This window comes from Candoia aspera, chromosome 4 (genome assembly GCF_035149785.1).
Source record: "Candoia aspera isolate rCanAsp1 chromosome 4, rCanAsp1.hap2, whole genome shotgun sequence".
NCBI classification, from domain to species: domain Eukaryota; kingdom Metazoa; phylum Chordata; class Lepidosauria; order Squamata; family Boidae; genus Candoia; species Candoia aspera.
Window position 1 is genome coordinate 85,535,421 of NC_086156.1, and position 11,795 is coordinate 85,547,215.

An 11,795-nucleotide genomic window follows, 5' to 3' on the forward strand; every position below is an offset into this window, starting at 1 on the left:
ATAATTACACTGAACAAGTTTAGAGGTTCTACAGGAGGCCCAAGTAGGTCTCTACCTATTTTAGCACCACCAGTTCTTCCTTCTGTATTTTTTCCAACTCTACTATAAGGGCAACGCTTCTATTCCAGCTGAGCCTATCCAGGAGAGATGCTGTCAGGAAGCTGTTCAGTTTCATTCTATCAATTCCAATTTTTCTATTAACCCACCTTGGGTTATATGCTGTCAGGCAGCCCATATTCTCTCTCCCCAGAGACAGCAGCTACCATTTTCCCCAGCCTTAGCCCTTAACCTTCAATTATTTCAGACAGGTACTTTGGGGCAGGTAATGCAGCATGTAATCAGCCCGAGTTCATTTATTTTCTTCATTTCCTTGCCACTCTAGGGAGCTTGCATTTCTTAAGCTTATTTGTCCAGTCCTCTGCACGAATATCCATATCCCATCTTTCAAAAAAAAAAAACTTAAGATATTTGCTTGTACCAGGGGTATCTGCAGGGTATGGACAAAAAAGTCAAGATGCCAGTCATGATGGTATGATTGAAGCTTTGCCTATTCTTTATGTACATCGCAAAGCTTCAATCACACCATCTTGACTTTTTTGACCATATCCTGCACCTTAAGGCTTAGGATCTAGGATCAGGAACTTGCTCTACCATTCTGCCAAGTTAAAAAAAAAAACTCTTATGAGGTTGGCAATAGATGAGCAGTTTCAGTCTAGAACAGCTTTCTCCAATTTCTTCAGATGGGTTTGATTCCAGTAATCCCTAAGTAGCATAGACATTGATATTTTGTTGCCAGAAACAAATGGAAAGAGCAGTTTGCCTAAAACTCCATGAAATTTAAATGCTTGGTTACAGTTATATTAAAGCTCAGGTACTCCATCAGAGATACACATATACCCCTTTAATTGTGATACATTTCATTTAACTATCTTCATTATTATGCTCTTTTCAAAATGCAGCATGTAGACTTCTGAATATGGTTGCTTTATTTTATTTTTATTTTCAAATGTTTCTCCACTAACTCTTCATTTTACCATGTTTAATAGGGCATAGCATTTAACGCTTACAGTAAGTTTTGTAACACAATTTTAAACTCATTTTTTTGTCTTGCCTCAATGAATTCAGAAACAAACAACCTTGTGTGTATTTAAAATTAATTAGAAACCACCACGCATGAACATCAAAATATACTAAAGAAAAGTATTTTATTAGCAAAGGCTTATTCATTTATTCTCATATATAATGGGTTTTAAACACAATACGCTACTTAGGAGTAGCACTAATTTCTTATCTTCTAAATAAAAATCGGCTTTTGAGAGAACACTTGTTCCATTTTGTTCTCTGTCTACCAGAAAATTATATTGCAAATAATGTATGAAATTTAAGTATATTCCTCACCCTACAGAATTCTTTCCAAGCAGCATCCAAAAGTATTCCTTATTCTCCCTGAACAGGCATTACTTACAATTCACGTTTGACCAAGAACTAGAGGCTAAAGGCCAATAACAGGCTTTGTTATGTATTGTTACAGAGTTCCCCAATTAGAAAACCCATCAACAGCTGGATTACATTAGCCTGTCCTATGAAGATATCCTCTGCCACTTCAGTAGGGAGCAGACAGACCTAAGCAAGCATAAAGGGATAGATTATCTCAACTTTAACCTTCTTGGGAAAGATTCAACAGCAGTTTATAAATCAACCAAATGTTTCTGCACTTCCATGTCCATCCCCCAAAGTACTCAGATCATTTGCATAAAAGGCAAAAGAAATTTAAAAATTAATATAAAAGTAGAAAAATGCAATGCTAATACATTTCACAGTTGAAAAACCCAGAACTTGAGAGCAAGACAGATATCCAAATGAGCAAGTATTGTACACGTATATATAGGACAGGGGGACTGATCACTGATATTTTTCCAGATGAAGTTCAAAGTGCTGGTAAGATAGGAACAGTTCAAGGCCAGGATACCTAGAGAGTAACCTGTTCTGTATCAATCTGCCCATCTCTACAATTCTGAAGAAGAGGCTTTACTCTGTATCTCAACAGTGGTGAACGTCAAAAAATGTTCAACTACACAAGGTGATCCCTCAGATGCAATTCTCTTCCACAAATGGTGCTAGCAAATTAAAAAGAACATATATGGGAAAGGGCAGTTTAGTCTAAGTCTGAAAAGCAATGAGGAAATGAGAGATGGAATCAACTGAATGCACACAGAAGTAGGATGGCCTTCCTCAAATGATCTCAACCAAGATTTATTAGGACCACAACTTCCCAAACAGCCATGCTGCCTATGAATGCCGGAAGTAGTCAGCCCAGCATCTCTGGAGGGCACTAAGCAAAGGCTTTTATGCAGAGCAATGCAACTGCAGTGCTGTTCTGTATAGATAGCATACAATGCAGTGGAACTCAAGCAAACAGACAAGTTGTCCTCTTTTTTTTTTAATACTTCACCATACTCCAGTTTCATTGAGGCTGTGTTTACATATCCACAGTTTACCACTGATTTACCACTGATATATGTATTTCTAGCACATATGTATAATTCATACTTAACAAGCAAGAGATTGCTTTTAATTATTCTGAGAAAACTCATCATGGGTTTACTTAATTCTTTCCTGGAATCCTTGGAAATGAAAATAGAGTGTAACTTTCCATGCTACAAGGTAAAAGTCTTGCTTAGCATGGCACTGGAAAGACAGAAACTTTCAACCTCCCTTACTAATTGCTGGATGGTGGATGGTGTTACAAAACCTTTGAGGATCTTGAATGCAGGGTCAGAGCATGCATTAGGACAAAGCAAGGAGGGATTGCAATAGTTACTCCTCACTGAACTGGAAGTACAAACAATAGATAGTTTGAAATACATTACCAATTAAATTCCTGCAAAGTATAAGCAGATGCAAATGACCAAGTGAAACTCCTACCTTCGGTACCAGAATTAGAAATAGCCACATCTTCACCAGCCCAAAGCCGTACATCTCCTTACTCCAACCTGACTAAACCCAGGAAAACTACCCTGTTGAGTTGCCTCTTCAGTCACTTTTGCTGGATTCTTACTTACCTGATTCATTCTTGGAACTCATGTTTTCCTTCTTCGTAAGTGGCTGGTTGATGAAAAATCAGGAAGAAGGAGAAGGCAGTGGTTTTCAGAGCTGGACCTGTGGTAGCCTTCACCTTAGGGATGGGGATTGGTAGCCAAAAAGGTCAAATGCTGTTTAGCCAATACTGTAGGGACATCCCTTGAAGAGAAAGGGAAATCCTTCTTGGGAGCCCTTTGGGAGGCAAAAAAAAAAAAAGGAAAGGAAACATTAATAACCTTTTCTTAGCCTAGCAGAAAAAGATCAATTAGCCAGGATCAACCTGTACTGCAAAAGAAGTTAACAAAGACAATACAGAATCAGCCCATTTCAAAATAGTTTATTTTCATCTTGCTCACCATCACATTTGCAGAGAAACACTGACAGGATGTTATCACATGCCTCTTTCAATGTGAACACAACAGTGCCAGTCAGTACTTCTCTATCACAGCATATTTGGCTAAGTAGCCATAAGTCTCTTCAGCCTTTGCAGATGTTGTGTCTCTATCTGTCTGTTTTACATAGGTTTGAGTTCTCTCTCATGGATTCACTGATCAGCTGAGAACAGTCCTTAATAAAATCAGAGAATCCAAGGCAACAAAGAAAAACTTTTTTATCAAATCAAGAGAGTGAGCCTGCTAGTCCAAGTCAGGTTACACATCTGATATGCAGGATGTAGAGCCTATGAGTTAAATATATGGAGAACATTTACCCATTTCACAGACTTAGGAACAGCACAACAGGGATCAGTCCCAAGGATAATCAGACACTCAAGAATATACTCAGCATGAATCTTTACTCCTCTCCTGAAGTCTGTTTTAGGCACTGCCTCCACAAATACAAACTCACATGTGCCACAGAAGCAAGAAAAAATAATTAATAAACTGTTTTACTCACTCATGCATACACACAAGGAATATACAATTGAGTAATGTATGTTATGTATGAACTGATACCCATAGCATGTGCAGCAGGCACTGTCAAGGCTACCATTATCCTGATAGCCTAAACAAGAACTTTTAACTCCTGCATGCCAATGTTATTACTCACAGATTTTGGCTACTTAACCTACTCACAATAAGCTACCTGCTCCTCTGTGCAGATCACTATCAGTTCATCATCCTTTCAGGCCCTCAGTTATAGCACAGTAGCAGTTTCATCATTGGTGGCAAGAAAAGTAAAAAATCAAAGCCTTTGGCTTAACTTTCCTGTTAAGCATTCCATTTGTTTGGCATTTCAATATACAATACAATACATAACTGCATGGAGATGCCTGTGTGGAAGTGTCAAATGCCATATTCAGGCACCATTCTGAATTTGGGTTCAAATACTGTAGTAGGCTACATCTCTGACCTGTTTACAGAAAAAAATTCAAAATATAGCCTAGTGAGGGATCTCTCCCTTTGAAGAGTTGAGACACCAAAAATCAAAACCAGTATGCATGTCTAGGACAAATGTTACTAATTTAAAATATGAATCCATGCCTTACCAATGATAGACAAACAAAACAAAACGAACAGAGCAATGCAATTTGGGAACTGAGAGTTCACAATAAAAGCATTAAAATGAAATACATTTCTGAAATAAAAATAACATTTAATGCATGAAACAAAAAACTAGTCTCTCTCTTCCTCTCCAAAATGCACTTTGATTCTCCTGTATGCTGCTAGCTTTGCTATTCAGTTTTCAAGGATCATTATAGGTTTAGCTCCAGAACAGGTTTTCAAATAAAAGAGGAAAAATGAAAACATATTTTAATGCAATATTGACACAAATACCGAGATTTGGCTGAAAAGGTATACCAAGATTGTTCCTGCTTGCTCCACAAAAGCAATTACCCATCACACATTTGTCCAAAGAACCACAATTCCTTAATCAGATTCTGCATGTCTTAAATACAATCTTCAATTTCATGATTAAACATAGTTGTCCTACACATTTCCAAGGAGATCTGGAAAAAATTAAGGCCACAGATTACGGTACTTTACTACCCCAAGTATTTATAGGTGGAAGTTTGATCTATAGTATCTGAGCAACTTCCAGTGATCTCTGCTGTAGGGAACAGACCTTTATTCCTACTGAAGGAATAAGAGAACCAAAGCAGAAATTTTGGGATTCTAAGGGGTGTTAAAAAATAATAATAATAAGATCATCTAGCTGAAAACTCAAAGCTCTTCACACATGATAGTTTTTGGTAATCCTGTTCAGTATCTTTGTAACAGCCAACATTGTTTTCCTTGCATTAAAGATGGCAGTGGAGGATGGGAGAGAGCTAGAGAGAGGTTAAAGAAACAGTGATTTGGCTATGGTCATTCAGCAAGACCATCACTGTGAACCAGGTATTTCCTGCCCAACAAGTCACATTCTTAAATGCTACGCGAGGTACCAAAGGCATGGCATGTTACCTATGTCAATCAGAAACAGATAACCCTCATGCCATTTAGTTCTCTATATGCAATAGAGCGCAAGTGTGCTCTATCAAGGTGCCTTCAGGGCAGAGTGCTTCAGATGACTGAAGCATGGAAAAAAGTCTCCTACTACAGAAGAGCAAAGGGACCTGCTACTGTCAAGGATTTATCACTCATTTGACCTAGATGAAGTTTCTTCATATCTTGACAAACTGGATATAAGAAAACTACCAAAACCAGATTCCATATGAGGTAGTCCAGAGGTAATTTCCATAAATTCTCCATTATGTTCTGCAGGCAACTGATGTTTGTCAGCCCATTCCAAACAAAACTGCACTGTACTTAAAAAAAAAAAAAAAAACAGGCATTGCTGGAAGGGTATTTTGGATATACAGAAACCATGGGCTAGGTGATTGCAGGCTTGCCCAGCAAACTATTTCTTCTAGTAATCATAACGGATAATAAGCTTAACAACCTATTGGATCAATACTTAGTCTAATGAAACACATACAGTCCATTGGAAAGCATAGCTGTACAGAAGTGTAACATCATGCTAGGGTGGACTAAACAATTATGTGCCAAAGACTAGGAGAAAATCAAAGTATGATCGATGGATAAAAGTACCATGAGTCAGGACATAACTTCCATGATCAAGAACTGCCCAGCGAACAGTTAGATCTCTCCTCTAAATTGTAGAAGTATTCCATGACAAGTTTGATTAAAACAAGCGAGGTCAGTGTCCAACACTTTTAGGTTATAGAACAGGAGACAAAAAGGAGCTCTTTATGAAATGTAGAAGATGCTTGTGGTGTCTGTGTAGTGTATAAGAGCTTCTCCATTCTATAGCTTACTATTTTGTGTGTGGGGGGGGTTGTCTGCTATTTCTCTTGTCATTTTTTTCAAACAGAGACATCTTTCTGTAATCAAGGAACTCCAAGACAACATTTGGCTAACTACATGGATTGTCATTTAGATAACCCCTCTGCTTTTATTAGTTGTGAAAATCATATTGATCAGCAACACGTGCCTCTGATCAGTTGCACTAAAACCAAGAAATGGATTAAAAGAACAACTATGGTCAAACATCGATTCAATAAACCAGTGCAACTATTGTACTATGTACTGTTGCCTTCTATTGTGATTCTGTCCACTGGGGACAAAGATCCTGAGAGGGGAAGAAATGAATTCTCTGTTTTTCCCCTCCCAAGAGGTGAAGCCCAAATAGGCAATCAGTGTTAAGAATTAAACTCCGCTTACCCTTCTCCATATAAACTCTTCCATGCAACCATATGTGTGTACACATTGCCCTGCAATGGATACTTGCAAGGTTGTGGGAATACAGAAGAATGCGAAACAGCTATGCTAAGTAAGGCTTGATAATAAATAGCTGTAAGAGTTCACAAAAATAACACAGAAAGGATCTGAGAATTTTTAATCACACGGATCTGAAAAATCAGGTGATGAAGCTTACAAATGTTATTTCTGTAAGATTAGAGAAAGTGTGGCCGCTTCTACAGGCTATTGTGCATGCTTGTACTTCATTTTAAGTTGTTTTCCAGTTGTAAGGAAAATGGGGAAATTAAGGATATTTGACTTCCTTCAGTTCTTAAGCTGGCTAGAAAGGTGTTCTTCAGACTGATCTAAATTGCAAACTCAGCAGTCCATATAATTGATTACTCTTGTATTGCTCTCTTTTCTGCTTCTTCTGAACATAGCATGAGAGAGCAAGAAGCTGATATATCTTATTCAAGAGACAGACAGGTTTTCTGGGAACTAGCTATTCATTGGGGTTTTGTCCCCAACATCAAAACAATGTAGCCATCATAAAAGTGGTATGCATCTACCCAATGAAAAATTACTCAAAATTTCATCAAAATGAAATAATTGCCAGCTGAGCTGCCCCCCCCCAAAATGTTGCAATGTTCCATTCCAAGTGGGAAAAATGTAAGCTATCTGCACCACTTTCTACCATTACTAATTAACATTGTAAACATTTTTTTACTTTTTTGGTCTTGCCCTTTGTCCTATTTTCTTTCTACTAACTTGATATTGTAAATGACTGTTAGGTCATCAAAATTTAGGCCATAATACATCTTAGTTTTTAAAGTACTGCAAACCTCTTGCTTTTGCCCTGCAGCAGAATAATGCAATTCCTCTCCCAGGATTTATTAACATCCTGTTCATTAAGTCTCGTTCACTTACATTCCAAGGCATGCCGTAGAAAAGAACGGTTCCCAGATTGCAGAAAAGCTTTGTTGAGGTAAAAAGAAGTAAAAAGAAAAAAGTGCAAGTAAAAGGTGAGGGGGAGGGGAGAGCCTGTGATTTTTTCCCCCCAATTTAATTTTCCTCTTTTACATTCATACTACTTCTCCACATAATGCAAACATGCATTGTGATGTCTGCATCAGTGAGAACATTATTCTTTGCACAATCAACCTTCACACTACAATGTCCCTGTTACTGCCACAAAGGCCAGAAAAATGGCACAAGAAAACCTAACCATAGCCCCAAACAAAGAATGGAAAGGGGCTTAGGTAAGTCACTACACTATGCCACAAGATTTGAAATAGGGATGACGCCTGAAGTCTTCTTTTATTCTTGCTTACAGTTGCTTCAGCAATCTAACAGGAACTTCACAAGACAGTTTTGGGACAGAATTCCCAGCACCAAGATAAAATGCTGAAATCTGGAAATGAAAACCACTGAACTAGTGGAAGAATGCACAAAACGCTGGGAAGAGACCAGAGTAAAACAATCATCTCTCAAGAAGAGTAACACTGAACAGTACACAGCAGGTAACGGGCAGTTTCTGTGTTTCGAAAAAGGCTCACAGGTAATCCTTTTGTCTGTCTCGTAAGCACGCGCACCCATTTCTGGCACTAGGGCTGAGAAGTCTTCCATTGTTACAGGCGCAGCCCCACATCCGAGGCTTTGCCTGCTCTTCTCCGACCTGGGCTTCTACCGATATGTCAGACTACAAAGCCCAACATTCCCAGTCAGCATTCAATAGACCCTTCTTCCAAAGGTGGAAGTTGTAGTCCAGGAGTTTATCAACGGCACCAGGTGGGGGGAAAGGCCCCTTTGGGCTGCCCCATCAAAGAGGAGCGAGCCACCGTCTTCAATGACAGGGCGGAAGGCGGAGTGTCCTTGTGAAGCAACATCCCAACTCCACCCTGGACCGTGCGCCCTACGCATTGGGCAACACGATCGCCCCGCGAGCGGCCCGTTAGTTCCTCCGACGGGCGCGTTTCAGCCCCTCCATTCCCACCAGGCTCCGGCAGCCGCTGCTTCAGGCAAAACTTCAGCGCCACCGGAGACCCCCAGCCCGGCGCGGAACCCGCCGCCGCCGCCGCCTTCCTCCCTCCCGCCTGCCGCTCTGCAGTTCCAGATCCTTTCTTTGGCAAGTGGTCGCGGAAGCTCCAGCGCTCCAGCCACCGCCGGGCCGCGCCGCGGCCGCAGTAAGCAAGCAGGCGCGGTGGGGAACACCAACCCGAAGCTTTCTGCCGAAGCGCTTCAGCCATCCCGCTCTCTTTCTTTACCTGGAAGAAGATCGGGGGAAAATGGCGCGTTCCTGCTGCTGCTGCTGCGGCTGCTTTCCTTGCAGATGTGCGTGCAGGATGGGAAGCTGCAATTACTGGGCCCGGCCTACCCCAGCCCGATTTCTTCCTGACCCCCCCTCCCCTCTCCGAAAAGAAAACTATAACCGGCTGTCCTGCCACGGCAACCCTTCATAACCACAACCACCTCCTTCTTTTCCTCTTCTCCTCCATCTTTGCAGCTGGCTTTGCTCGCCCGCCGCTACCGCCGCCAAACACTAACAACAACATTCAGTGACGTCATTCGAGACCACGTGACCGTCCCTCGCTCTATAAATAGCCTCGCCCCCCCCCCCCCCGCGGCTTACTCTCTGAGGAGGCAAGGTTTGGGTTGGGGCGGGGCGGCGCCTCGACCTGCTTGACTGTTAAAGGGTCCGATGAGGAGCAGCTCCCCAACTAGTGGATTTCCCCATCTTTTTTACCGAAAAAAAAAAAAAGGATGCCCCCAAGCATACCATTTGATAGGTCTCAGATGGAAACTAGGAACGTCTTCATATCCCTGCTTTTCATACCAGAGATGAGCAGGGCAAATCTGACCATATGAGAGAGAGAGAGAAGCAGCTGCCTCAGGCAGAACTTGACTGCGTTCACACAACAGGTTAAACCTTAATGGAGTGTGTCTGCTATTGGCTTAGTGTGTTGTGTCAACCCTGCCGTTTAAGGTTGCAAAACTGCGGTTTATAGGTTTGGACAATGTGCTAACCCCAATTATGGCTTGCTCAACAAGCCATGGCTAGGCAAACTATGTCCTTGGACATATGAACCCAGTTTTGAGTACCCTAAAACAGCAGTAATACTGTTAAATCCTCTATTTATCTTAGTGCTTTCTTAGGGCCAGATAGTACAAAGTGTTGAGACACCTGAGATACCCACAGTTACATTGTTTACTAAGCAAAAATTGACTGGTATGCTAGAAAGCACAGACTTACAAAAGCTTTTATTAATTGTCAGTATATACTATTTATAGGCATGTTCAAACAAATTCCTTCTTTCAGAAGCATACCATCTAGAATAGCCAATGTATTCTTATTAAACTCCTGTGATTTAATGAGCACATTAGACTATAAATTAATTATAACAGCTAGATTTGCACAACATGCCAAATTACAAGCTAGCTATTTTCCTGTTTAGAGGATGCATCATATTCCTTAGTGCCAATCAAGCTGCTGTTGTTTTCATTTATTCCAAACCTTTAGAAGTTGGGGGTGTAGGTAATGCAACTCAGAAAGGATTTTTCCATACTTGCTATAAAACATGGACTGTAAGTGATTGGAGGGCAGCTTCTAGCTGACCTTTGCTGATTATCAAGAGAGTTAGTGAATTTGAAAAATCATAGCATCATAGAAATATAGGGTTGGAAAGGTCTTCTAGTTCAACCCCCTGCCCAAGGCAGGAATCCAATCTGGAAGAAGAAGTCCAGTGTTTTAATCTTTACATGCTACATCAAAATATGATCTGCTTCTTACTTAATGCATTATATATGAACTAATTGTGATTTTTATACTATGGTTAATAGGTTTGTGTGAAATTGTGGTTTATTCAATAAACAGTGGCTAAACAGACTATGAATTAGTATGTTGTGTAAACACGAAGTCTGGCTTACCATTCTAGTTTAAAATGTGCTTAGTTTGCAGTTCAGTGAGTTGTACAGACAGACAAATTCTTCCCAGATTATGAGCAATTTATATTTAGGACAAGAATCACTGCGTTCCTTTAGAACAAAGTAAGCTATCAATGGCAATTATAGAAAGCTCCACTCAAAATCTTTTCAGGAAAAATTGGTGATTTTGTCCTTTCTGCTCAGGGAGGAAAATAAGAGCCCAGAGAAAGGGTAGAGTCAGATGCTGATAGACCCTATCACCCATAAGCAAGTCCTTGGTTATGCTGCTTAGAGTTAAGTTGTCCATAACATCTGGAGGTTCATACCTTCCCCAAGTGAATGAAAGGCCCAAGAGAAATTTGCTTATAGGTCAAAGAGAATAAAGGTTGCAAATTCACTTACAGTATATCACCTTAGAGATGTTGGGAATTATCAACACTAAAGATAATAATCACCACCACAGCATTCCTTATCTGAACTCACATATGCAGAGCCACACAGCATCTGCTACAGACAATGAAAAATATTTCCAATGGTCCTTAGGTTCAGTAAGGTATTAAAAATGACACTTTGGAAACCATTTGCAATCCATCATTATGACAGCAAGCTTAACTGACATTGGGCAAAATGCTAATCAGGTGCTGCAAATTAGCATGGCTCCACTTTGAACCAACTTTTTAAGGCTTCCTTATTTATATCCCTTCACTATCCAGTAATGCTCTTGTTCCCCATAAGTAACTGAAGGGTATTAACTACTCTGCTCAGAGATTCCTGCTTCATCTAGCCACCTTAATTATTTGCTATGACACAGTTTTATCACTATTCTGAATAAACACTTGTTTATCCAAATACAAAGCATAATGTGTTGTGTTTGGCCTTGGTTTAATGTGATGTGTGAACCAAGACTTATTCTCTCTTGCATGAAACCAAATTTCCTAATATAGACCAAATAGTGGCAAGTAAAAAATGGGGAGACGGCATAATCTGCTACAAGCAAGGCGCAAGGGGAAAAAGAGTTGCAGAGAGAGGTGATTATGGAAATGTATTTGAAATTTGCCAGCTACCAAATCTAAAAGGGTTGCTAGAGAGAGTGTGATGAGGTACTACCTAGAA

The 11,795-nt window shown here is 40.2% G+C and overlaps 1 protein-coding gene across 3 annotated transcripts in view; it reads right to left on the bottom strand.

The window, feature by feature from the left end:
* The window catches only part of HDAC5 (histone deacetylase 5), a 127,123-nt gene extending 117,844 nt beyond the window's left edge, over nucleotides 1-9,279 (bottom strand). For all 3 annotated transcript variants that reach the window (XM_063300893.1, XM_063300890.1, XM_063300889.1), the window contains exons 1-2: nucleotides 9,026-9,279; nucleotides 3,063-3,273 (exon numbers count right to left, since the gene is read on the bottom strand). In XM_063300893.1, the coding sequence (XP_063156963.1) occupies nucleotides 3,063-3,084 (22 nt within the window). In that variant the 5' untranslated portion in view covers nucleotides 3,085-3,273; nucleotides 9,026-9,279. The remainder of the gene's footprint in view (nucleotides 1-3,062; nucleotides 3,274-9,025) is intronic.
* Nucleotides 9,280-11,795: the final 2,516 nt, after the last annotated feature.